General features: G+C 48.4%; 2 protein-coding genes across 2 annotated transcripts; both read left to right on the forward strand.

Moving 5' to 3' along the window:
• The first annotated feature begins 4,151 nt into the window (after positions 1-4,151).
• Positions 4,152-10,355, forward strand: CCL5 (C-C motif chemokine ligand 5). Its single transcript, XM_059907476.1, has 3 exons — positions 4,152-4,317; positions 5,725-5,836; positions 9,869-10,355. Exons 1-3 carry the CDS (start codon positions 4,242-4,244, stop codon positions 9,954-9,956), a joined length of 276 nt encoding a protein of 91 aa, XP_059763459.1. The 5' UTR covers positions 4,152-4,241; the 3' UTR covers positions 9,957-10,355.
• A 2,587-nt stretch (positions 10,356-12,942) lies between these two features.
• HEATR9 (HEAT repeat containing 9) lies at positions 12,943-25,604 on the forward strand. Its single transcript, XM_059906424.1, has 15 exons — positions 12,943-13,030; positions 14,179-14,228; positions 15,823-16,004; positions 16,268-16,394; positions 16,621-16,677; positions 16,872-16,928; positions 17,617-17,674; positions 18,057-18,187; positions 21,907-22,089; positions 22,486-22,578; positions 22,685-22,804; positions 23,868-23,941; positions 24,417-24,468; positions 24,912-24,998; positions 25,230-25,604. The coding sequence occupies exons 1-15, from the start codon at positions 12,943-12,945 to the stop codon at positions 25,602-25,604; spliced, it is 1,734 nt and encodes a 577-aa protein (XP_059762407.1).
• The last annotated feature ends 1,062 nt before the right edge of the window (positions 25,605-26,666 follow it).

The following is a 26,666-nucleotide window of genomic DNA, read 5'->3' on the forward strand; positions in this document are numbered from 1 at the left end:
AGATAGGATGAGGTTTCACTTTCTTTGCCTGCTTTTGGTTTCCTAACATCACAGTGGGAGGCTGAGCAGGCAGCCAGCTTCGCTTAGGAAATGAAATGAAAGAGGAAAAAGGAAGACTGGGACAGGAGGGCAGGGGAGGAGCTGCAGCAGGCTGGGGCGGAGTGCGCGTCTGGCTTCAGCGCGGGATGCGCTAGGAAAAGGGGTGCAGGACGGAGGAAGGGTGATGAGAACCAGCCCTCTGAACTCGAGAGGCCCATCAGTGAGCCTGCTGGGTCTATGAACCTCTTATATGCAAAAATCACATGTGTGAGTGTTTGGGTAGGTCTCCACATGTTTGTGGAAAGTGCTCACAGCTTTCATCAGATTCTTAAAGGGCTCCATTCCCCAAAACAGGTTAGAATCAATCTCTCACTCGACAGATGAAGAAACTTAGTCCCAGAGAAAGTAAGCAACTTGCTCCAAGCCAGAATTAATAATACAGCTGGGTTTTGAACCCAGGAGTCAGACACTAGAGAGCCCATGAACTTAATCAAGATGCTGTAAGAAGTTATCAAGACTAAAGCAGCATTAATTTAAGCATCTATCGTGTCCAAGACATTTGTTGGAATGCAGGGGGAGAATACAAAAAACAAATAGAAAAAAAAGAAAAAAAAGCATAGGACATTGTTACTGTGTTCAGGGAGTTAAGACAAGACCAGTGAAAAGTTGACTCATAGTAAAGGAGTATGTTTTCCCTTGTTCTGGGTGAGCTCTCCCCTCCCCCACACACAAACAGACACTCCAGAGGGCAGGTCTTTGGCTCACATGGTGTCCTCAGCGCCTAGAGGGCTGCCTGGGTCACAGCAATTCTCAGTGACAATTTGCGGAGGCAGCAAGGAATGATGGAGCGGTGTAGGCCAACCACACTGGCGGGATAGGGAGGACAGAGACAGCTTCGTGACGTTTTCACCTCACCTGACGGCCTCCTAAGCACGTCCACTGTCATCACTCCCCTTGATCCTCTCGACCGCCCTTGTGGTGAGTCAGACAGGCAGCTGTTCCTGGTTTTCAGGAACACAGAATGCCAGGTAAATCATAATGACAGTTGCCATTCATTGGACACCCACCCTGTACCAGGTACTGTACTGTTTACACAGGCGCTCTGATTTCCTCATGGAATCAGTACTTTAGAGCCAGAGAATATGCTGATTCCGTGAGTCTGAACTCTGATTTTGCACAGGAGAAAGTGAGTGGCAGAAATGGAATTACAGTCAGGTTCTTCTCTCTCCTCTGCACACCCACAATCCACTGGAACCACCAAAAGGGAAGAAAAATACTCCTGATGTACCCACTGCCTATACCTGTTTAGCAACCCTGCCATCCTACCCCCTCCCTATTCCCACTACCATTTATACACAGACATGCACACACATTTACACACAGCAGAAACGTTCACTGGGATTTAAAGATGGGGATGAGGTTGGTCGTCTGTGGTTCCCTCAGCTCCGTCCTCAGTTCGTGTCCCAACTCAGCGTATTTGGTATCCAGAAAAGTACTTTCCTTTCTTCCTTAAAGAAGGAAACTGAGATCAAGGAAAGGCAACAGAAATAGAGCTCACAAGGAAAAACAGCCTTAGCAAAAGTTTCGGGATTTCTCTAGAAACAATGCAGTGTGGTAGGAAGCTAGGAACCAAGACAGACTTGGGTTCCATGTTGAATTCTTATCACTTTAGGAACTGTGACCTTAAGCAAGTCATTTAACCTCTCTAAGACTCAACTGACCCACCTGCTTAAAAATAGTCTTGGTAATAGAGTTCACTAATCCACATCAACTGGGGTCCAGGGCGGGGTGGGGGGGTGGGGTCTAGATTGCTGAAAAACCTGCAGTATAGAATATCCTTAAAGGGACTGCCATTTTCTTACTCAATAATAACACGATAATAATAGCTAATGTTATTAAGTACTTAACAGTGTCAGGCATTGTACTTAAGAGCTTTACAAGCATGAGCACATTTATGGCAACTTAATTGTCTCAACAGCTGTGGGTGGGGCCACTATTATTATCCCTGATTTATAGATGAGGAAACTGAGACCAGAGAGATGAAGTAACTTGCAGGAGGCCACCTGGCTTGTAAATGAAACACCAAAGCCCCTGCTCTTAACCACTAGGCCGCACAGCCCTCCACATGTTTGCTGACTAAGAGGATTACATGAAGGGAACAATTCAAACAGGCAGATCATTTTTGTGTAGATGGTTGGATGTTTCTTAAGTGCTTACAATTTATTTCTTTAAATGAGATGGGCCATGGTTTCCAAAACTGTGCTTCTATTGGTAATTGGTTAACGAGGCAGGAGGGAATGAGAGGATTCTTATGACAAGTTTAGAACAGCACCTGGCACCTAGAGAGGATAAAGAACGGCTTAACTGCCTGAATGATGTGGGTCAGTGGAAAGAGCTTGAGCCTGGTCATCAGAAGCACTTGGGTTCATAAATTGCTACAGTCACTAGGGAGAACAGTATGGAAGTTCCTTAAAAAACTGAAAATAGAGTTACCATATGATCCAGCAATCTCACTCCTGGGCATGTATCCAGAAAAGACAAAAGCTCTAATTTGAAAAGATACCTGTTGTTCATAACAGCACTATTTACAATAGCCAAGACATGGAAGTAACCTAAGTGTCCATCAACAGATGAATGGATAAAGATGTGGTATATATGCAATGGAATATTACTCAGACATAAAAAACAATGAAATATTGTCATTTTGCAGCAATATGGATGGACCTAAAGATGATCATACTAAGTGAAGTAAGTCAGACATCATAGATTATCATACTAAGTCAGAGAAAGATAAATATTATATGATATCAGTTATATGTGGAATCTAAAAAATGATACAAATGAACTTATTGACAAAACAGAAACAGACTGACAGACATAGAAAACAAATTTATGGTTACCAAAGGGAAAGGGCAGAGGGAGGGATAAATTAGGAGTTTGGGATTAACAGATACACACTACTATATATAAAATAGATAAACAACAAGGAACTACTGTATAGCACAGGGAACTATATTCAATAGCTTGCAATAACCTACAATGGAAAAGAATCTGAAAAAGAATATGTATATATATATAGATATATATGTATCTATACATATACATATATCTGAATCACTTTGCTGTATACCTAAAACTAACACAATTTGTAAGTCAACTATGGTTCAGTTTCTTTTTTTAAGTCAATCCGAAAAAAAAAAGAAATACTTGGGTTCAAATCTCACTTATTGCTGTGTGACCTCGAGGACCTTAATGACCTCTTCTGAGGCACGGTTTCCACTTCTATAAAAGGAGAATAATAACCATCCTGCCTCAAAGTCTTTGGGTGGAAGAAATGAGACAAGTTCTCCCCATTCTGGGTGATTCAGTCACCCTTGGCCACCAAGTTACATATATGACAATAGCTAGCAAAAAACATCCTTGGTGTAAGATTACGTTTTTTTGTTTTTTTTTTTTACGTTTTTTTTAAATTACGCTTTTTTTTAATGTGTTTGCCTTTGTTACTGTCAATAGACACTTTTAGATAATTCAGAAGTCAACTTCAGCCCAACCCAGGCCAAGTTGTCACTAATTCTGAATTATCCAAATAGGAATGGATGAAGATTGACTGTATCCAATTCTTTGGAATGGAGGAAGGACCTCGGCTCTAATCCAGACCACCACTTCGTTCAGTTTCAAGGATGTCCCAACCATGAACCTTTTCATGGTGAGCAGTACTTAGCGGACCAAGCACTGCAGCGAGAGCCAGGGCACCTGGGCTCTGATCTTGTCGTACTGCCCCTCCTCCTGTCCCCAGGGAAGCAGCTTCCTGACCTCTGGGAGGACCCCTGCCTTGGCAGACGAAGCTGAGGATGGCAGCAGAGGAAGAGATTTTTCCACCACCGCTGCTTGTGCTGGTTCTTCTCAAGGGCAAAGAGGGAAGCGATGAGCTCACTCTGGATTGGAGGGCAGTGAAGAGAGGTGCGAGGGAGAGAGAGAGAGACTCAAATTTCCGGAGGCTATTTCAGTTTTCTTTTCTGTTTTGCGCAATTTCACCGATGATATCAGCCAGTGTGTGGCTGCTCTTTCGGAAACTCCCCTAGTGAGGGCGCCCCCTCTGTTGGCCGGGCTCCCTATAAAGGGCCAGCCTGAGCTGCAGAGGATCCCCGCCGAGGATCCTGAGACAGCACGTGGATCTCCCACAGCCTCTGCTCACAGCGACCATGAAGGTCTCCGCCGCCGCTCTCGCTGTCATCCTCGCCATGGCTGCCCTCTGCGCTCCTGCATCTGCCTCCCCATGTAAGTCCAGGTCCTGACCACCACAGCCCCCGGGGTCCGACCCTTAGACTGGCCCAGACCTCGCCCTCTTTTCAACTGTCGCATTTATACCATCTGAACCCTATGATTTACATTCTCCTGTACTGCTTTACCCAGATGTTCAGTTGTCCCTGATAGATCTCAAAGCCACTTCATGGCAGGGACCCTCTGAACAACTTGTATGTGTCATCAAGGTCTACACCCCAAGCCCTACAGGTGCTCGCTGAGTGTGGACTGATGCTGGGGATACTAGCAGGCAGGGGCAGCTCGAGCTGACCTCCAAACACGACTAACTCACGTCTAGCAGCAGCAGGGTTTCTAAGAAGCTTCTAAGCACTTAAGTAAAACTCTCCTGGGACAGTCATATTCCCCCCCATTTCACAGATGGAAAAAAATGGGACTTGATAAAGGATAACAAAATCTAATTAAATGCCCACTCTGGGTCAAGCATTGTGCTGATTGCTTTGCAAATATCATCTTATTTAACGCTCACATCTACTCTTTGAATAGCTGTCCTCGACTTATAGAAGCCCAGAGAGGTTAAGTAACTTGTCCAAGGTCACGCAACTAGGAAGTAAGGAAAGCAGTGTTCAAACCCAGCTCTGTTTGGCTCTGAAACACTACTACTCTGCTGGGAAATGGCAACTGACACTTCCCGGGGCCATCCTGAATTAACTGACCAACAAAAAGTCCTCCTTCTCTGTTCAGAGCCCTTCTCAGTATGCCTCAGCCAGAGGGTCCCAGGGTAAAATATGCATCTTCAGGCCTCTCTTAGGGGTCCTGGCTCAGTCATGAAGTCTAAGTTTTGGAAACCTCCCCGCAACCCACCCTAGGTCTCAAAGAAACCAAGTTCTGAATCCATTGAGGATCCTAGGAGAGCAAAAATAAGGGCAGAAGACCTAAGACAAGCCCGGAGGAAACGCAGGATGCCCTCAGAGCCAAAGGCATGGGGTCGTGGTATAGAGGGAAGGCTCAAGGATTAGGTGAGGGAATCCCCACTCTGGCACTGTGTGTCCATGGCCAAGTGACTTTACCTCTCTGAGCCTCAGTTTCAGCCAAAGGATGATAATAGTCTGTTCAAGATAAATCATATAGGGACTTCCCTGATGGCCCGGTGGCTAAGACTCCGTGCTCCCAATGCCGGGGGCCCGGGTTTGATCCCTGGTCGGGGAACTAGATCCCACATGCCGCAACTAAGATTTCGCATGAGTCAACGAAGATCCCATGTGCTGCAACTAAGACCCGGCGCAGCCAAATAAATAAATAAATGTTTTAAAAACAAAAAAAAACCAAAACACTTTAAAAAAGATAATTCATATAAAGCACCTAGCACCATACCCAGTGTGCGCTGGCAATGAATCCAGGAGTCTTCTTTCTTCCCTCTCCCAGATGCCTCGGACACCACACCCTGCTGCTTTGCCTACCTCTCCCGCCCGCTGCCCCGCGCCCACCTCCGGGAATATTTCTACACCAGCAGCAAGTGCTCCATGGCAGCAGTCGTGTGAGTCTCAGCCCTGTGGAACCCTCCAGGGGGTGAGGGAGGGACACCTTTTGCCCCAGAGCCAGTCCCCCGGCCATGAGCCCTCAGAGATGGCGCCCCATCCACTCCCACCCACCCTCCGGCCGCTCAAATAGCCATGGGTCCGCCCTCTCTAGCTTCAGATCCCCCAGCTATCATGGAAAAAGGCTAGACAAGGTGTTCCTGAAGGATCCTCCCCACTCTGATGGGCTAGGTTAGGTCTCTGATCTTTACGGATGTGACCGTTACTTGAACCTGGTCTGCCATGCCCCTGGGTGGAGAAGATCGACTCAGTCAACCCTTTCCAGTTAAGAACCCCGCCGTCCCCCATATCCTACACCCAATCAAATCCACCTGCAACTTCAAAAGGAACTAAAGAGGAGAGGTCAGAGGTCAAGGCCCTAGTTGCAGTCAAGCGTGTTAAAAAACAATAAGTTATTGATTGATGAAGAAATAATGAAATGAGATTCTCCTTTAAATACGTAAGCTACCACATTTAGAAAAATAGTAATCCTTGCTACCTAGGAAGTGCGTACTGTGTGTCAAATATCTTACATGCATTATCTCTACATTTTATCATAACATCCCTGACAGGTATTCATAATTTTCTCCACATTTCAGATAATGAAAGTGAGACCCAGAGAGGTTTGGTGACTTGCCCAAGGTTGCACAGTAAGTGAGGGAGGGATGGAGCCTGTTTCTGGAGCCTCCTCTTTCTACCCTAGCAAGGTCATTAGCGATAGTGGCTTAAGAAGTTTAAGATGATAGAGACTTAAAGAATGAAAATGGGGCAATCATGAAGTTTTCCATATAACGATGAAGTTTTTTAATCCAAAAATTTCTGTGACACTGGCAAAGTTACAGGTATTCAGATTTGGCCTTTGGTCCTGATGAATCTTTCTAAGTATAGTAATAATATTTAGCACTACTGGGACTTCCCTGGCGGTCCAGTGGTTAAGACTCCGTGTGCGGGTTCTATCCCTGGTCAGGGAACTAAGATCCTACATGTTACGTGGCACAGCCAAAAAAAATGTAGCACTACTAATTTTATCTCTGAAAACAAGTATTGTTCAAAAGGAAAAAAAATCCTTCTTTGAGCACCTATTATGGGCAGGCAGAGTGGAGTAAACCACCATCCCTGCCCTTCTGGGGCTCACAGTCTAAGACAGATGTAGCAATGACCAGGGCACCCTGCATACGAACGTTACAAAAGGAAAGACGGAACACACCGCAATTCAGCGCTTAGCTAAGAGAAGGGATTTAGGCAAAGTTTGCTGCAAAAAGTGCTGTTTGACTTGGGATTGGACTGAGGGACGGGGTGTATGAGGCAGAGGGGATGTCACCAAGACTCTCCCCTGGTTTTTGTAGAGTCTCGGTTTAGGAAAGCACTGAGGGCCTTGAGTGTCAGCACAATGAAGCAAAAGTGTGAAATGAGCTGGAACGGGGAAAGTCTAGACAAGAGAGGTCCAGTGGAGAGGCTGCTGTTGTCCACATGAGTGGTACTGAGGCTAAACAGCACCTGAAGGGAAGGAGAGACGGGGTGAGGAAGCTTCCGAGGCGGAATCAGCAAGCCCAGGCAAGTGCTGTGAGGTCGGTAGCAAGGAAGAGAGAGGGGTTGAGTGTGATGCTGAGGTTTCAACCCAGACGTGGAGAAGGGGGAAGGTGTAGCCCCCTGAAGTCCTGAGGAAGAGCTGTTTAAAAAGGAAAGGACCGAAGACCCAACACAGCCAAAAATAAATTAATTAATTAATAAAAATTAAAAAATTTTTTTAAAAAAAGGAAAGGACCGAGGTGCCAGCACAACAACTCTAAGGAAAGTCCAGCAGGGAATGTAAGACGAAGGGTTTGTAGCTGAGGAAAGGGTGCTGGGGCCGGAGATGAGACATTTTTTTATAGGAGGAAGGGGTCTCCTGATGTCATAGTGGCAGGAATACAGCAGTCTTGGCTGTCCCGGCTAGTCTGTCTTTATTAAAATCCCAGCTCTGCCAGCTAGTAGCTGCATGAGCTTGGGCCCGTCACTTAACCTCTCTGAGCCTCAATTTCTTCATCTGCAAAGTGCAGTAAAATAGAGGTATTTCCCTCACTGGGTCAAAGTGAGAATAATAAAAAGAAAGATAAAATTAGAATATTTCCTGGCACACAGTTAGGTGCCTGATAAGTTGTTAACTTATATCATCATCCTTCTCCCCCTCTAAATGTATTATTATATACATAGAAGTGACAAGTGAAACTTGATGAGTGAATGCAAAACATTCAGTCACTAACTCATTCAATAAATATCCATTAAGCACCTACGGTGTGCCAGAGCCAGGGCCAGAGACTTGAGGAAGCGCACAGGGGAGAAGGGCACCCACGTTGAGCACACCTGCTCTCAAGGGGCAGGTGAAGGTGGAGGGAAGTCAGGCCAGGAGAGGCTCCCCACAGAGCGGGCAGGGAGAGAAGGCTTGGCAACGGGGGTTTGCTAGCCAGTATCACATTCAGCAGGCAGGGGGAGGAGCAGGAGGCCTGGGCAACCCTCCCCCCAGATGTCGGTTTCCTGGCCTCTCGACTTCCTAACCTCAGGCCAAGGGGGCTGAGGAAAGAGGACAGTAAGTCTGCAGGATTTCCTGTATGACACCTGGCTTGCCGAGGGCAGGGTCTGCATCGGAAGCTCCCTCACCACCCCAAACAAGCAGACAGATACTAGGAGGCACCAGAGCCCAGTACACCCCTTCTGCTCCCTTTCTCTTCTCTGCGCCCCAGGCAGGGGAGAAAGAGAGGTGGTCAGGTGCCTCTGAGTGAGGCTCAGAGAAGGGGAAGCAGCTTCCCGGAGAAAAAACGCTCTCCACGATAGAGCACGAAAAGGGGCCAAGAAATCCTCATTCCCATCAGATAACCTAAGCCTTCACTTTGTCTGGAAACATCTCAGAAAGGCGCAGGAAAGCATCCTGAAGGAGAAGCCAAAATGAGAACGGTCCACATAGGCAGGACTAGCTCCACAGTAACACGTTAATGGGTAGCACTGCTGGCCAGGCCCAGGGTGTCCCTCAGAGAGAACCAGTCTCCCAGCAAACAGGTGAGGCAGGCAGCCGGATGTAGCCCATGATCCCCAGCCTGTGAGCCTTCCAACTTACACCATCAACACCTGTAGAGATAAGGCCTCCCGCCCTCACCAGCCTGCACATTCTGGCCGGTTAATTGGTAGAAGTGCTTTGCCATCTGCCAGTATCTCAGGGTCCTCAACCTCTCCGAGCCACGGTGTCCAGCACCGGGACCTTTGGGCTCATGTGGCTCTGATCCACCCTAAAGCAGAGGTCCCGCAGCACCCCAATAACAACACATGCATGGTATTTTTCAAAACTAACTTATATATACTATCTCATCTGAGCTTCACAACAATTGTGCTAACTAGGAATTATTTCTCTCCACATTTTAGAGGTAAACGTATAGACTCAGAGGCCCTAAGTGATTTGCCCAAGGTGATCTAACTAGTAAGTGGTGAAATCAAGACTCAAGTTCATGCCCTTCTTCCGTTCACCCAGGCACACACAGATGGGTTCCTCTGTCGAGTGTCTATGTGTGCCTGCCAGGCACTGTGTTATCTAAGGCCAGATCACACATTTGTTTCACCACCTCGTCTCCCACTTACTCAGCCATGACTCAGTTCCTGGAGGACACCTCTTTTTCTCTGCATCTTCACCACCCAGCACAGGGTCTGCAACAGGACGCGCTGAGAAGTGGTTGACCAGCTCAACCCTGGGCTCCTAGGGCCCCGTATCCCCTTAGATCTCCAGGCTGCATGTGTTTTTGCGGCTTGGGGGGCGGGGGGTTAAAGTGCACACAGGACTGCTTCTGGCTTGGAGCCCTTTGACCCAACAGAAGAGAAAATGTTCTTTCCTTGAACGCCACCAATACAATCGTATGGAGCTCCAAAACTAACCCACCCAGTATCATTTCCCCCCTGCCTCAATCCGCCTCATCTCCAAAACTGGCTCTCCCAGCACTGACCAGGTCTCACCCTCTTCTCTCCCACAGCTTTATCACCAGAAAGAATCGCCAGGTGTGCGCCAACCCAGAGAAGCAATGGGTGCAGGAGTACATCAACGTTTTAGAGTTGAGCTAGGATGAAGGACGCCTTGAACCTGAACTTGTGCAAACTTTGCTTCTTGCTCTTGTCCTAACCAGCTTGGGAGGTTTCCCCCCAGTGCCCTCCTCCCGCCCGCTCCTTGGAGGGCACAGATTCCACCACCCGCAGCAGCTGCTGTAAAAGCCTCCCAGGGCTCCTGGGGCTCTGCCTTGTGCACAGGAGGTCTCTAGGCTCCGAGCTTCAGAGCCCTCGCCCGGCCACCGCTCTGCAGTCAGGAAGGATGTCAGCACCTCTGGAGGCGAAGGAGGGAGGGAGACTGGGCTCCTGCGGTCATGCCCCATGACCAAAGCGCCCATCTCAGCCCCTCACTGGGAAGGGCTGACTGGCAAATGTAAGAAATCAGATTCTCATTAAAATTCTCAACGCAATTACAAAGCTGGCTCCTGGTTTGACTTCCTGTCGGGAACCCCCCCTTCCTCGTGAGCATTAAGCACTGGATCCAGGGCTGGTCACATCTGGTGTCCACCCTGGATTTGGGGGCTGTGGCCCTATGCAGTGAGTAGGCCCGGGGGCACAGGCTCTCTGAGAAGGGGCCTGGGCAGGACAGAGCAGGTAAAGGGACCAGTGGCTCATCCACTCTGAAGGGAGACAACAGTCACTACCTCCCACCCCCGAGGCCCCAAGAGTTTCTCTCACTTCCCACCACACACCTCCCTGCTTCCTCAGACCATGGTCGGCCCTTCCGCCTACTCTGCTGGCTTCCACCCTAGCCCACCCTACCCCTTACCGGCAGTGGGTTTCTTTGACACACCACTCGTGCCCCAGGAATGGGATTTCAGGGCACTCCCAAAACACCTCAGTTCTTTCAAATAAAGAGAAGGAGGGATTTTGTGGTTTTCTACCACGGCACCAGCACTTTTCAGGTGGGAGTATTCCAACTTTCCCATCGATGTGTTCCTTCCTGTGAACCTGTCTTAGCAAATATATCCGCATAATTAGAGCCGGCGTTAACTGCGCGATCACTCTGCACCGGGCATTGTCAGCTCCCTACATTCACCATCCTTCATCTTCATAACCCTTTGGGGCAGGGAATATTATTAACCCTGTTTACAGTGGGGGAAAACCCTTGGCAAGAGATGGAAATAACTTGCCCAAAGCCCCAAAGCAAAACAAAAACAAAAACCAAACAAACAAACCAAAAAAACCGGGGAGGTGGGGTGGAAGGTGGTACAATTAACATTTAGACGCACCAGGTCCAAGGTCCAATGCCAAAGCTGCTGCTTTTTTTTTTCCATCTTTAATCTGCAAAATTTCAAACCTAGTGAAATTTGCAAGAATATACCCACATACCCTTCATCTAGATTCAAACATTAACATTTAACCACATTTGCTTTATCTATGTGCATATACATGTGTGTGTATATACACACACACGTATATTATACAGATGGTTGGTATGTACATTTTTTTCTGAAATGAAAGTTGCAGATGTGATATCACTTCCCCCCAACAGTTTTTGTGTGTATCTCCTAATAACAAGGACATTCTGCGTAGCCACAGAATGAGTAGCATTTAACACTGACACGATATTATTTTCTAACATAGAGTCCATGATCAAATCCCCACAACTGTCCCAATTATGTCCTCTATAGCTATTTTTTAAAATCCAGGCTCCAATGACAGGCACATATTGAATTTAGCTGTCGGGTCTTTTTAGTGTCCTTTAACAGACTTTCTGTGTCCTTAAGATATATTGATATTTTCTTCAGGAGTTCAGATGGGATTTTTGTAGAATATTTCCTAAGGTGGGTTTGTCTACTGTTTCCTCATACTTAGATTCAGGTTGAACATTCTCGGCAGGAAAACCACATGGTGACGCTGTCTTTCTCAGTGCAGCACGTCAGTTTACTGGAAGCGACGGTCCAGTCGGAGGACTCGGTGGCCTGCGTTTTCTCGCCTCGGCGAGCTGCCTGCTGTGTGCCAGGCACTATGCTAGGTGTCGAGGTTGCAGCGTAGCAATCACTGCAAGCAATGAAAGGAATTCTGTGTGGTACAAATGACGTGAAACCTTCAACAGAAGCAGTGGCTCAGCGAGCACGAGGACGCTACGACAGTCAGCTCTTCGTGGCAACGGAAGTTGATGTACAGCTGATAGACTCTGAGATAAAATCTGTAAAGCGATGGCATTTCTACTTTTCAGTGTCAATATATGTGACTATCCACATTTGCATTTTTTTATTATTGCTGTTCTTATATATATATATATTTTTTAATAATTCCAGAGTTTCTTTTATTTTTATTTTTTTGAGTTTTGGCAGCGCCTCACAGCATGTGGGCGGCAGGCATGTGGGATCTTAGTTCCCCAACCAGGGATTGAACCCAGGCCCCCTGCAGGGGAAGTGCGGAGTCTTAACCACTGGACCGCCAGGGAAATCCCCACGTATTTTTTAAAACTCAGATTTTTTTTTCTAAAATGAAATAAAATAAATGTGCTCGGTGACCAAAAGGAAAAAAAAGAGTTCCGTCTCTTGCTGCCAAGGAGGAAGGCGTGTGTATGAATAGGGCTTTCCCATTTTTTTTGCCATTTTCCTGATGACTAATCCTAAGGACAATCCCTGCTTCTAACGTGGGCTACGTGAGTTTGAAGTTCGCTAAACACTTCGACTTCCTTTTTGAATTTATGCCTCACCACTGCCCCTCTACCTAGCCAGACAAGCATGGCTTTCCCACTTTTCAGATGAGGAAAGTGAAGCTCCCAGAGAGAAAGTGACTAGCTCAATCCACCGGCAAGTAGATGCCAAGGCTGGGACTCCAGAATGGAACCGGAGTGTTCTATTTACCTAGGCGATCTGGTTGCCCAGCACTTGGAGGCTTCTACCTCCAGAAGCCCAGACACCTCACTAGCCCCTCTTGTGCCACAGAGGACAGGTCTCCCTGAGCTGTGACCCTGCTCCCACAAGGGAGTAGTCCCTGTAGTGCCCTCCCCAACCCAGGTGCTCTCTGCTTCCCCCAGGAGGAGAGGATGGCCTACGAAAAATCAGTCAACATCTCTGACATCAACAGGTCGATGTTCAAGTGCCCATGGCTGGAATATCCAGAAAGGACCAAAGGTGAGGCTGAAATGGACAGGAGTGGAGTCAGGGACAGGGACCTGAAAAGGAAAGCTCCCTGGCACCCACTCCCAGGCAGGGGTCTGGGTGATGTCAGCAGATCCATGGGAAGAGGCAGGGCAGACCCTTGGATACTTTCAAGGCTCCCCACAGCCCTCAAGGTAAGTCTCCAGCGCCCTCTAAGGTGGGATGTCTCTGTGTCTCCCCAGCTTCTGCCCCCTCATCTGCACCCCATTCTTACAACTCCAAGGTTTGAAGGTATTCCTCGTGCCCTCTGCTCCTCCCCCTCATCTGTCTGGCTACCTCCTACTTGCTCTGAAGACTCAGCTTGTGTATAATCTCCTCTGGGAAACCCTTCCTGCTCCTCCCAACCAGGTTAGGGACCCCTCATCTGGACCACCTGTGCCTTTATCCATCTTCACATTTGTTTCCCTCTGTTAATCACCAGTAAACAGTTCTGTCTCACCGGCTAGACCAGTGGTTCCCAAAGTATGTTCCCAGGACCAGCAGCATCAGTACCTTGTCAGAAAAGCAAATTCTCAGACCACACCCCAGATTTACTGAATCAACACTCTGGGGATGAGTCTTCATCTGGGGATAAGGAAATCTGTGTTTTAACAAGCTCTCCAGTTCTTTCTAATGCACACGCAAGTTTGAGAGCCACTGAATGAGACCAGTGGTTTTCACCATTATCTGCACATTAGAATCCTCGGGGGAGCTTTCTAAAATGCCTGGGCCCCTTCCTCAGAGAATCTGAGTCAATTACTCTGATGTAGGACTGAGGCATGTTAAAAATTCCCTCAAATAATTCTAATACCCAGCCAGGGTTGAGAACCACTCTGCTAGACCAGTGTTTCTCCAATTTCAACGTGCATAGGAATCCTGCTCAAATGAAGATCCTGACTCAGTGGGTCTAGGGTGGAGCCTGGGACTCTGCATTTCTGAGAAGCTCCCAGGCTATGGCAATCTTACTGTTCCACAGACCAAGATACCAGAAAAGTATGAGTCCCTTAACGACAGGAACAATGCCTTATTTACCTCCCAGTGCCTGATACAGCGTTCATTAAATGCTAATGCTAAATAAATGAAAGACTGGAATGATGACTCTTCAATCCACCCTTGTCATTGCCATCTCATTTGTACCACAGAACTCAGAAGAGCCACAGCTCCTGTTCTCCTGCCCTTGTCCTGCCACCAGGTAAGACCCCGAACTTCTGCCACCCTGGGAGCTTTGTTGAAGTAGGATGGGCAGCAGACTATCCTTTCCCATTAAGGCTAGTTCACAGAACCCTGACACTCACCCCTGGGGCTGCCACTAACTACGTGTGACCTTGGACAAGTCACTTTCCCTCCCTGAGCCTCAGGAGTATCCTCTGTCACAAGCCAACCCCTGCCCATCTCCCTTTATCAGGTTGCTATGAGATAATATCTGTAAGGCTTAGGCTATGCAGGCAGGGCTTAATAATGAGTCATTTTTATTAACACAGGGATCTTCCTCATTAGAGTTGCCAGATAAAATGGGATGCCTGATTAAATCTAAATTTCAGCTAAACAATGAATATTTTTTAGTATGAATATGTCCTAAATATTGCCTTCATTACCTGGAATCAAAATTCAACGGGACATCCTGTTTTTTATTTGCTTGGTTTTTACTAAATCTGACAACCTTACTCATACTGAGTCAATGCCCCATTTTCTGAAGTCATGACAATCACCCGAGAACTCTTATGATGATCTTCTCAGTCACCACACTGGGAACCACTGGCTGAAGCCCCTCTTCCTTGTTGCTCAGAGATCTGTTGTAGAGACAGAAAGGCTTGAGAAGAGACAGGAATGAATCCTAGCCAAACCTTCCGAGAAAGCCCCTGACCCATCCAAAACCCTCCACTGCAACCAGAGCTACAGTTCCACAATTGTATAAGAGATAGATTATTTGAAGAAATGCTGCTTTTCCAACAAAACTATTAAGTTCCCTGAGGGCAGGGGTGATAATTGTATCCCCAGCACCTAGTGCCTGGCACATGGTAGGTGCTCACTAAGTATCTGTTGAATGCCTGAATGAAGGAGCTGTAGCCTGAATTTCTGCCCCCCACTCTTTACTCCACATCTCCCTTGCCCCTTGCCTTTCCATCTCCTTGCCCGGAAGGCTTTTTCAAAGTACTCTGAGATGCTCAACTAACCAAACTGTGTACAGTTGTCCCTCGGTATCCGCAGGGGATTGGTTCCAGGACTCCTGTGGATACCGAAATCCATGGATATTCAAGTCTCTTGTATAAAGTGGTGTGGTATTTGCATGTAACCTACACACATCCTCCCTAGATTACTTATAATACCTAATACAACGTAAACGGTATGTAAAGAGTTGCTGGGTACGTGGCAAATTCAAGTTTTGTTTTTTTGGAACTTCCTGGAATTTTTATTTTCCAAATACTTTCAATCTGTGGTTGGTTGAATCCGTGGATGTGGAACCCGCGGATACAGAGGGCCAACTGTACTCAGATCAATTTGCAGACCAGCAACGGCTTCACAACCTTTATGTCATTTGTTCTTCACAACCACCCTGGGAGGGGTACAGAACAAGGATTATTAGCTCCAATTTGCAGATGATAAGACTGAGATCTTGGTGGGGTGAAGTAACTTGCCCGAGTCACATAGTGGGTTCGGAGGTGGCTGTGACTTCAGCTCAGATGACAGGCTGAAGGGCTGTTTCCCTCGTCTAGTCCCTTCTCACCCTGGCCCTTTTCCTGGCTGAGCAATGTCCCCTGTGACTGCTCTGCCACTCACACCCCCAGATGCCAAAGGAAGAGTTTCCCCCAAGTCCGGAGTGCTGGAGGCAGCACCCGAGCAAGCCAAACTCCGTACCTTACTGCTACTCCACGCAGCCTGAGATCTACACGCACTGGCACACCCTGTATAATCAGCAAAAGGAACGGGAGGCCCAGAAGATACTGTGGAAAATGAGAGATCGCCCTAGGTGTGTTGGGCCTCTTCCTGTTCTCCACGCCCTCCACATCTTCTAGGAAAGGAAGGGAAGAGAAGAAAGGGGTGGAGTGGGGCTGGGCGTGGTGCAAGTCAGCCTCCAGACCTCAGAGAAGACCCTGGGGTAGAAGGAGGCTCATCTTTCTTCCTCTGGTCTCACCTCTGAGCTGGGCTGAGGACCAGAGGCAGAGAAGAGTGTGTGAAGTAAGGAGGGAGGGAACAAGGGGACCAGGGCTACCTGTGCAATTTCTCACACAGGTACCTCAAAGAGGGTACCCTCATCCAAAAACTCCATCTCCCAATGAGCAAGCTGATTGTAAAGCCTCAGATGGAATCTAAGCCCTTAGACCCTACTGGGGACCTCCTGAAGTGGCAAAGATTAAAGGTCAGGGACCACGGCTGGGGGGAGAATGGGGAGACTCTCCTTCTGTGGGTGCCCTTACCTGGGGCTCACACCATCCTTCCGCCCTCAGTCCCTGCCTGCTGCCTGCAAAACGGAGGGAGGGGAGGAAAGGGGATTGGACTGGATGAGCTCCTTCCAGTTTGAAAGTATAGCTGTAGAACTCTACGTATCCCTTTCTTCCCTTCCACTGGCTCGCTTTGATGGGCAGGAACTCACAGAAAGCCTGAAATCTCCCAGAGAGGATGAGCAACTCTATGCAGCACAGGTGAGAAGTGGCAAGGGTGGAGGGGCGTGGTTACAGGTAGGAGTTGGCTGAGCTGGGGAGCAGAAAGATGCTTGAGGTGGAGGGCAAGGGTGGAGTGATGTTCCCAGAATAAACTCCAGCCGTGTCCAGAGGATGGAAATTCCCGGCAGTGGTGTCCAAGGTCTCTTCCCTTCCCTCTAACCCTGTTCCTGCAGGCTCTGGGGTGCCTGGGCGTCAGAGACAAGTTCATCATGGAAGCACTATGGCAGGTGGTGAGTCTGGGGCTGCACAGAGTTCAGGAGAGGAGGAAACAGAGCCTGAGGTGTGTAGAGCATTGGCACATGGGCACTGACAAGGCTCGCCGGGCTCAAGGACTATGGGTCAGATCCAGGGAGGAGAGAGCTGCCTTGTGTGGCATGTCCCCATCTCATGCCCTTGGCTTCTTTAAAGGGCAGCTTGATCTAAAAGGATGGGGAAGGGGGAATATGAAGATCCCCTTTGTCTAACACGAAAGACGAGCAACTAAAAAGCCAGGAGAAAACTGGGACTGAGTTCATTCTCTACCTTAACTAAGTCAATGCCTGTGCCTATATGCCAATTTATAAGGGGGGGGGTCTGTGTTCTTACACAGAATCTCATTTAAATCTTCCAGTATTAGGAATAGGTAGTAGTAGCTGCATTTTTCTAACGAGAAAACGAAAGCTCTCAGAGGCCAAGTGACTTGCCCGAGGCCACGTGGCTACCAGATACCAGACAGGGATGTGAACAAAAGCCTTACTCCCAAGTCGTGTTCCTTCCATCGTACCATCCTGCCTGTACCCTGTGTTTGAGCGTAAACAGGTCACTCTCTAGGCCTCGGTTTCCTCATTTGTAAAATGAAAAGTTAAGCTGAGATGATCCTGAAAGCTCTGACATTCCACCACCTTATGGCATGTTCCCACCCACCGCCTCTTAAATCAGGCCCAAACTGGCCCAGAGAAAGTGAAGTGTGAGGCCTGTCAAACCCTGGCCATCCTGGGTGAGTACGTCCTCTCCCTGGGCGGGGAGAAGGCGGGTGGTGCGGAAGGAAGCCCACGCTGCCCTTTGGGGAAGGACCGGAGGGACTGGACTGTACACTCACTGCCACCTAACCGTTGGCAGGGTCTGGGAATTGTCTGATGTACTGTTGGGCAGAGAGAGGAAGGCGGGGTGAAAAGCGAGAGGAGATTGGAGGGAGGGAGAGAGCGGGCTCTGGGAACGGCCGTCATGCTCAGCCAGCCGCTCTGGTGTCTTGAGGGGACGGGCAACCCTGTGACCTAGAACTTGGAACTTCTGTCTTGAAGGCACAGGGGTCAAATGGGTTCCGGCAGAGAGGAGCAGCCCTGAGGCTCCGCCCTGACCTGAGGATCCTCCCCGTCCAGGTTGCCTGAATAAGCATGTGATCCAAGCTCTCATCAAGCAGTTGAAGGGGCAAAATGAGGGGCAAAGGATGGATACTCTGACAACGCTACGGGTGTCTCTGAACTCCTGGGCTGCTGTCCCCAAAGACCAGGTGATTGGGAGGAGAGTCAGTCACTGGGGCGAGGTAAGACAAGGTAATTGACGGTGTTGGCACGGGGTTAAGCCAGGGAGAAGGTAACCTAGCTCCTGGCTTTGATGGCGGAGGACGTTGTCCTTGTGGAGTCCCCTGTGGAATAGGTTCCCTGGACAGAAGCACTGGCAGAGCCACTTAACTGGTCATACAACCTCTGAAAAGCCAGCTTTCAGAGGTGTCATTTGTCCGTCTCTAAAATGGATAGAGTAGTTATCTTATAGCATTGTTGAGAACATTAAATGAGATAATATACGTAAAGCACCTAGTTCAACGCCTGTGCTCTTTAAGTGATAACTCATCATCATTATTATCATCCTTAAAATAACCTATTAAAGGAAGACCTCAGCCAAAAGGGGACAGGGAGCAAGAGAGTCTGCTGACACTACTCAAGACTTTTCCCCCTTAGGGTCCTCTTACTTTGACCCCATCACTGCTCCACGTGAAACAGAATTCATCACTCATCCATTTACTCAACAAACATATATTAAACAGCTGTCGTGTGCGAGACACCATCCTAAGCCCTTGGGATATGTCAGCAACCCAAACAGGCAGACATCCTGGCTCTCGTGGAGCTTACATTCTAGTGGGGGGAGACATGTAATAACCAATAAATTTAATTATATAGTATGTTAGAGGTGCCAAGTGCAATGGAAAAATTACGTAGCAAGGTGAGAGTGATCAGGAATGCCGAGTGGAGATGGGATGAGTTGCACTTTTAAACATGGAGGACAAGGAAGGCCTCATTTGGAAGTTGTCGTCTGAGCACAGACAAGAAGGCGAGGGGTGAGCCTTGCAGATAGCTGAGAGAAGGCATCCCGGCAGAAGGACAAATCCAGGCAAAGGCCCTAAGGCAGGAGCACACTTGGCGTGGTCAAGGAACAGCAAGGAGGCCACGTGAAGGAAGTGGAGTGGGAACAGAGAAACCAGGAGGAAATGAAGCTGGGTCAAAGACGTTAAAGGAGACTAGATCATATGTGGCCTTCTGGATGACTTTTAAGTATTTGAGCTTTTACTCTGAGTGGAACAGGTATTTGAGCAAAGCAGTAACATAATCTAACTTATGTTTCAGAAGGTTCACTCTTACTGCTATGCTGAAAAAAGATGGGCAGGGGCGGGGGGCAAAAGTGGGAGCAGAGAGACTGGTTAGGGGCTGCTGAAGCAATCCTGGTGAGATACGATGGTGGCTTGGACCATGGTGGTTGCAATGTGGTTGGTAAGAAGTTATTCAATTCTGGATACATTTTTAAAGCAAAACTCTGACAGGTTAAATGTGAGTTATAAAACACAGTGAGGGGGACTTCCCTGGTGGCGCAATGGTTGAGAATCCGCCTGCCAATGCAGGGGACACGGGTTCGAGCCCTAGTCCGGGAAGATCCCACGTGCCGTGGAGCAACTAAGCCCGTGCACCACAACTACTGAGCCTGCGCTCTAGAGCCTGCGAGCCACAACTACTGAGCCCGCGTGCCACAGCTACTGAACCTAGAGCCTGTGCTCCACAACAAGAGAAGCCACGACAATAAGAAGCCCGCACACCACAACGAAGAGTAGCCCCCGCTCACCGCAACTAGAGAAAGCCCGCGCGCAGCAACAATGACCCAACACAGCCAAAAATTTAAAAAATTAAAATTAAAATTAAAAAAAGACAGTAAGGAAACAAGGATGAGGTCAAGGTTTTTGGCCTCGAAACTGAAAGGATGGAGTTGTTACCCACTAACATGGAGAAAGCTGCAGGTGGAACAGGCTTGGAGGTACTACAATATCAAAAGCCCAATTTTGGACAAGTTATGTTTCAGATGTCTACCGGACCTCCAAGGGAGACAGCAAGTAAACAGTTAGATATACAGCTAGAGGAAGAAATCTATGAGTTGTCAGCATATAAGTAGCATATAATGTCATTCACCTAGATGAGATCACTAAGAACCAAGAATCAAGCCTTGGGGCACCCCAATGTTAAGCGGTCAGAGATAAGAGGAAGAACCAGTAAATACTGAGAAGTGGCCAATAGGTAGGAAGACAAACAATAGTGCAGCATTCTGAAAATCAAGTGAAGAACATATATCAAGGAAAGGAGATAAATCAACCATATCAAATAATAGAAGGACTGAGAATCGATCCAATGGATTTAACAATGTGGGAATCATTGATTATCTTAACAAGAACCATTGTGAGGACTTCTCTGGTGGTCCAGTGGCTAAGACTCCACGCTCCCAATGCAGGGGGCCCAGGTTCGATCCCTGGTCAGGGAACTAGATCCCACATGCCGCAACTCAAGATCCCGTGTGCTGCAGCTGAAGATTCCGCATGCCACAACTAAAGATCCCGCATGCCGCAACTAAGATCCCACATTCCGCAACTAAAAAGATTTCACATGCCACAGTGAAGATCCCGCATGCCACAACTAAGACCCGGCGCAGCCAAATAAATAAATAAATATTTTTTAAAAAGAACCATTCTGGTGGGAAAGTGGGAGTGAAGGCCTGAATAGAGTGGATTTAAGAGAGGATGGGAGGAAAGAAGTTAGAGTCGGCAAGCATGGACAACTTTCCAAGTTTTGCTGAAAAGAGTCGTAGTCAGCAGCAGGGGTAAATACTAGAAAAAGGGAAAATAACAGCATGTTTCAATGCTGAGGTGTAATGATCCAGTCGTTAGGAAAATGATCATTTTGAAGAGGGTGGGAAGATTTATGCAGCAATATTCTTGAGCAGATGAGAAGGGATGAGCTCGAACACATGAGTAAGAGAGACTGACTTTAGATAGATGGTCATGGTCCATTGTAACACGTGGAAAGGAAGAACATATGGGTGCAGGTGTTGAAAGTTGGATAGAAGTGGTGGTAAGTGTCTCTGGAACTTCTTTTCCGGTTGCTTTTATTTGCTCAGTAAAGTAGGAAGCAAGGTCATCAACTTAAGAGAATAGAGGAAGAAGTGTTAGAGGTTCCAGAGGAAAGAGAATGAATTAGAAGGGTGGGAAAGAGAATTGCCTGAGGAAAAGCAGTCCGATCACTAGTCAGCATTAAGGGTCTACACGAGGTTTGTGTTCATACGTTTCAAGCAAGATTAGTCATCATAACTTTGTTTCCCGCCAGGAAGTGCAGGCACAGAGTTGGTGGAGAGTTGAGTACAATGAAGCAAGAGGGGGTAAAGGAGTTGAGTGAGCGGGACCATGGAACTGAAGCTGGGTAAAGAGGGAAGAAAGTGAGGAGCAGTGAAAAGGTGCTCAGTGAATTGTTAGTCTTTGTGGAGTCCAACAATTGTTGACATCAGAGGAGAAGCAGAAAGATGGTGGGGAGGGGTCATAGAGAAGTTGCAGTAATGGGTAATGATAAAGTCTCTCTGTGGGAATTAGTGGCTGACATAGAGTAGAGGACAAGGTTATTGGAGGAGAGGCTTTGGATCAATGACATGTATATTTTTTCAAATGCCAAGAATTAAGACGGCAGAAGTGTTAGAGAGTAACATTGATCCATCCACAAGAAAAGTCATAGAGAAATGAAAGGATGCGGCCTAGGAGCAAGTAGATGACAGCAAAAATAAGGGAAGTGGGTAAAATAATCTCATGACGTGAGATTCACCTTAAGGAGGAGGGAGAATGGTCTGGAAGCAGTAATGAATTGCCTTCCTGACAAAGCCTGGCCGAAGACATAGTCCCACCACCCGTGTCCCTCATCTCCCTCTCAGAGGACTCAGGTCGAGGATGGAGAGAAGCTGGTGCCTGTGCTGCAGATGCTGATAAAGAAGTCAGGGAACAAGGCAGCAGTGGAGGCGGCCCTGTGCTTGGGGTTCCTGAGGCCCTGTAGCAGCACAGCCCGAGAGTACTTGCTGCAGTGCCTGCACCAAGGGCCAAAGACCCAGCAGATGCAGGTGCGAGGGGCAGGAGGACGAGCTCCTTGGGGAGCACTGGGGAACCGGTGCTGACTGGTGGGGTGTGGACCCTGTCATCCTCATCCCAGAGAAAAGAAGCTCCCGCAAGGAGCACCACAGGGTCCTCTGTGTGTTTCGTCAGTATGTATATACATACGAGTACTGGGTCGTATGGACGCTAAATGTACACGTGTCTGTGTACATTCAATGTGTATGGGTGTTCATGCACGTATGTGCATGTGTGTGCACACATGAACTTATGCTCTCACTCACGAGGCCAAGAGGGAGGCGAAAGGACCCCACCTATTCCCTACAAGTTCTAGCCCTCAAGCCCGCTTGGCCATCCAGATGCCTCTTGGTCTGGTATACCCCAGCCCGCCCTGCCCACCTCCACAGGCACTCAGTATGCTGGTCAAGATAATGGGTGTGCACTCAGCCACGGTCATCAGGACCATCCTAGACCAGCTGTGCTATTCCAGTGTCCTTGAGGTAAGCTCTAGGGCTGCCTAGTACCCTTCCTTCTCCAGGACTAGGACAGGGCTGGGGGATGAGGAAGGGAGTCTATCCTTCATGTCTTCCCCACCCCTGCCCTCAGCACCGTTTTGAAGCCAGCCAGATGCTCAAGACCATTGGGCTGGAACAGATCCAGGCACAGGGCCTGGAAGGACTCACATTTGACCTGCTCAGGAGGAAGACGTATAATGAACCCTTCTTTGTAAGTGAGACCAAAACTCCCAAGTCCAGGCAGCTCAAACCTGTCTCTCCACCTTTCTCTAAAGAACCCCCTGTCTTGGTTCTCACCACGCTGCCCCCCAAAGCATCACATTCACCCTAATGCAGCCCCTGTTTTCAAGCCACCTTGCCTTCATGCGGGCCGTTCTCTCAGCTTAAAATGCCCTGAGTCATCTCTCCCTCCTCTGCAAGGTGGAAAACTGCCGCATGCTTTCAGTCCCACTGGTAAGTAACTCCTTTCTCCTTCTGCCTATTAAAATACGATTGCCCCTTCCAAGCCAGTCCAAACAACACCTCCTATGGGAAGCTTTCCCAGATCACCAACAACAGAATCACCCTGCCTTCCTCTGTGCTCCCTTGCTTTCATCTTTGTTATAGCTTGCTACAAAACCAGCCACAGAACTGCTGAAGACATTTTTCTAAACTGTGAATCAGATTGCGGCTCACCTCTGCATAGAACTTCTCAATCGCTCCCCAAGCCCTCAGAAGGGCTTACACTGCCCTTCACCACCCAAGTCCTGCCTACGTCTCTAGCCCCACTACACTCCCGCTCAGAGCCACACACCAGCTGCGCTTAGGAACACCCCGTCCTGATTTATACCTGTGGTCCCAGTGTAATTACTCAGAGTGCCCCACTCTGAAGAGTCCGTTTGGTCACCTAGCCAAACTGAACTGTTTTCTGCTCCCTAACCTCTCTGCGCTCTCCCTTGCCTCCAGGCTTCTGTGCATGCTCTCCCTCTTGCCCGGGAAATCTGCCCCCAGCCCTCTACCTGGTTAACTCATGCTCCATGTTCAGGTTTCAGCAGAGGCATCGCTTCCTCCAGGAAGTCTTCCTGGTACCCAGACTGAGCTAGGAGACCCTCCTATTGCCCCTACACTTAGTTCAGGAGTGTGACTGACTGTTCCACTTGTCTGCTTTCCCCACCAGAGCGTGAGCTCCTCGAGGCAAGGATCATATATGTAGCACAAAGTAAACATTCAATAAGGTTTGAGAAGCACTTAAGGGTACACCCCTGAATCCTTGTCTCACCTTAATCCCTCTTCAGGCTATGAGGCAGGCTGTTGCTGAAACTGTGGAAGAGCTCAAGATGAAGCCCACAATGATGAACTTGGTGGAGGCGTGAGTGGCTTGGGCTGGGAACTGCCAGGGCCAAATCCGAGGCTGTGAGAAGGGGACAGAGGGTCAGAGAGAGCTGAGAACCCACGGCCCATTCTCAGCTCGCACTGGCCTGTGCCCCTGGCCAAGTCACTCTTTGACCTCTGGGCTTTTCTTCATCTGTAAAAAGGGGCTGATAATACCTACCAGTCAGGGTTGCTATAAAGCTCCGATTAAGATGAGGACATGAAAGGGACTTGTAAAAGGCAATGTTCTGGACAGATGCGAGTCCTGATCGCCATTTAGTGCCCCCTGGAAAACCGTAGTACCTACCCTTCCCCTCCCAGCCCCTTTCCTGACCCAAGAAATAAGAAGGGGACGTTAATAAAATTAACATCACACATCAGCCTTATGCCTGACTCACTCTGGACTGTAGGAAGCAGCCAGCCTTGCTCCCCTCCCCTTAACTGGACCACAACACACTCACTCCCTTCTCCAGGCAACTGATGAGCTCAAATGCCACTGCACGCCAGGAAGCAGTCATCTCTTTGGTAAGGCCAGCTCCGCTACTCTGACCAGATGTTTTGATGGCAGGGGGAGCGGGCAGTCCAGCAGAGTTACTGAAGGGAAGAAAGGGCTGTAAAGTTTGGGGAGGTTGTTTGCTTGCTTTTTTATTTTAGAATTCCAGCCCTATCAGGCGTTCAGGAGAAGATTTTCTTCAGGATTGGAGGTGGGTGGGATAAGGGACAGGAGAAGGGTGTGAGGGGCATTGCTTAGATATTACACGTAGAAACTATCTTGACTCTTCTGGTGAAAAAATTGTACCAGAACCCAATGAAGTGGCCCCAAAAGGCAAGGAAAGTGCTACCTCTGCTGGGAAGCCTTATCTCCTCTCCAGGCACAGGGTCATCACAAGGGCACTAGAATGGAAGAGTGTAGACGGGGCATCTTCCCGGGGCCGGCTATTTAGGCGCCCTCATCCTGCCTCTGCCAGGGCGCCCTGGGGATCCGCAGCCCACAAGTGTTCCACTTGGTCCTAGACATGCTGGATGTGGAAAAGAGCCCGTCTGTGAAGAAAAGTGTAAGGCATCCCCACCCACCTCTTCCTCTTCTCAACCCTTCCTCCAAGCCTCTCCCACCTATCCTCACGCCACGTGCTCTTTGTCAGAGGGGAGGAGAGGGGAATACGCCCGTAGACACTGTCCCCTTGACCTCATTCCCTGGGACCAGAGGGGCCTGTAGCCAGAGCTCCCCCGCCCCTCCCAGTGTTGGCCTGAAGTGAGCCAGCCACAGGGCCTTTGTTTCAATGCAGCTACAAGAAACATTAATTCTTTGGGCCTCGATTGATCCCTGGATCCAAAACAAGCTGAAGAACAAGGTTCTCTTTGTATCTGAAGTGCCTAAGACCAGCATGAATGTAGAGATCACGAGGTTCCGGAAAGAGCCTGAGAAACCAGAAGAGTTAAATATCCAAGACTTTCAACTTGCACAGCTGAACCCCTTGTTTCTTACAAAGTCCAGTGCCACATCAGACCAACAGAAGAAGTTAAATGCCCAGAAAGGGTCTGGTACCTCTGCCTTTCCATCCTGTTTCTCTAAACCACAAAAACACAAGTCACAGGCCACAGGGTCCTGGCCACGAGGGATCAGGAAACAGCTCCGGATCCTTGCTGAGACCTCCAATTAGGTCAGTTCTTTTGGCTGAGTTCCCGCTCTCTCCTTAAGGATGCTTCTCAGGCTCCCCTGAGAAAACAATCTATACTGATCTTCCATGAATAAATGAGCATCACCCCACCTACCACTGCTGTTCCGTTCCTCAGGGGCTGCACTGAAACACAGGTCTCCTGACTCCTGGCTGGTCACTCCCCTACTCAGCCACATGTCCTTTCCATGAGACAAAGCTGCTCTGGACAGCCAGCCTGCCTTCCTAAATCAAGTCCTTGTCTATGCCCAGAATCTGATGACAAAGCTAAAGCTGAGCCTCTGCCCAGAGGTGGCTGCTAAGGGGAAAATGGGAGAATATCCCGGACAGCTTGGCTCTTGGACCATTTCCTCTTACTAACTTGCCCCTCCCTCCCATTTCCTATCAGTGGTCAAGAGATAAATTAGGCTTAATCAAGACCAACCATCCTCTCTGCTGTCTCTTCTCTTACACCTGCTTTCTACCTACCTCAGGGTCATTCCCTTTGACAGACTCTATTTACTCTCTAAGACTGCCTTAGTTTCTCCCTTATTTTTACTGAAGGCTTCAGTTTCCCTTTGCCAATAGGACCAATCACACCAATCCCAAAAAGCTACATTCTCCATCAGAAAGGAAAAGCCCAGACTTCGGCGTCAGACAAATCTGAAATCAAATCCTAGGGTCCATTACTCACTTGCTCTTTGACTTTGGACAAGTTACTGAATCTTTCTGTTTCCTCAGCTACAATATGAACAGATTAATGCATACTACTTCCGAGGGCTCCTATGAGGATTAAACAATAATATAAAGCCTAACGGTGCCTGGCATTCCATAGTAGGCACTCAAATGTGGACTTCTTTTCTCTCCTTTCCTCTCTTCAGTGTTGCCATGTGAGCCTGAGACCACCAGAGATTTAAAAAGTCCTTTTACTTCCTCAGTCTTACTGAGTGGTCTAATGAGAGGTCAAGTTCTTCCCATCGAGTAGGAAAGCCCAAAGTGACATAAATGTTCCCTCTACTTCCCCACATTCCAGGTCCTAGAGTAGTCCAGTTATTCTGAATCCAGCAT

Source organism: Balaenoptera ricei, chromosome 20, assembly GCF_028023285.1.
Source record: "Balaenoptera ricei isolate mBalRic1 chromosome 20, mBalRic1.hap2, whole genome shotgun sequence".
Taxonomy (NCBI): Eukaryota; Metazoa; Chordata; class Mammalia; order Artiodactyla; family Balaenopteridae; genus Balaenoptera; species Balaenoptera ricei.

Bases quoted from the DNA above. Each gene is read 5' to 3' on its own strand.
- CCL5 (XM_059907476.1), top strand. From the start codon at position 4,242: ATGAAGGTCTCCGCCGCCGCTCTCGCTGTCATCCTCGCCATGGCTGCC. The intron at 4,318-5,724 runs GTAAGTCCAGGT...TCCCTCTCCCAG, and splicing joins TCCTGCATCTGCCTCCCCAT to ATGCCTCGGACACCACACCC. The intron at 5,837-9,868 runs GTGAGTCTCAGC...TCTCTCCCACAG, and splicing joins TGCTCCATGGCAGCAGTCGT to CTTTATCACCAGAAAGAATC.
- HEATR9 (XM_059906424.1), top strand. From the start codon at position 12,943: ATGGCCTACGAAAAATCAGTCAACATCTCTGACATCAACAGGTCGATG. The intron at 14,229-15,822 runs GTAAGACCCCGA...TCACACCCCCAG, and splicing joins TGCCCTTGTCCTGCCACCAG to ATGCCAAAGGAAGAGTTTCC. The intron at 16,929-17,616 runs GTGAGTCTGGGG...CTCTTAAATCAG, and splicing joins TGGAAGCACTATGGCAGGTG to GCCCAAACTGGCCCAGAGAA.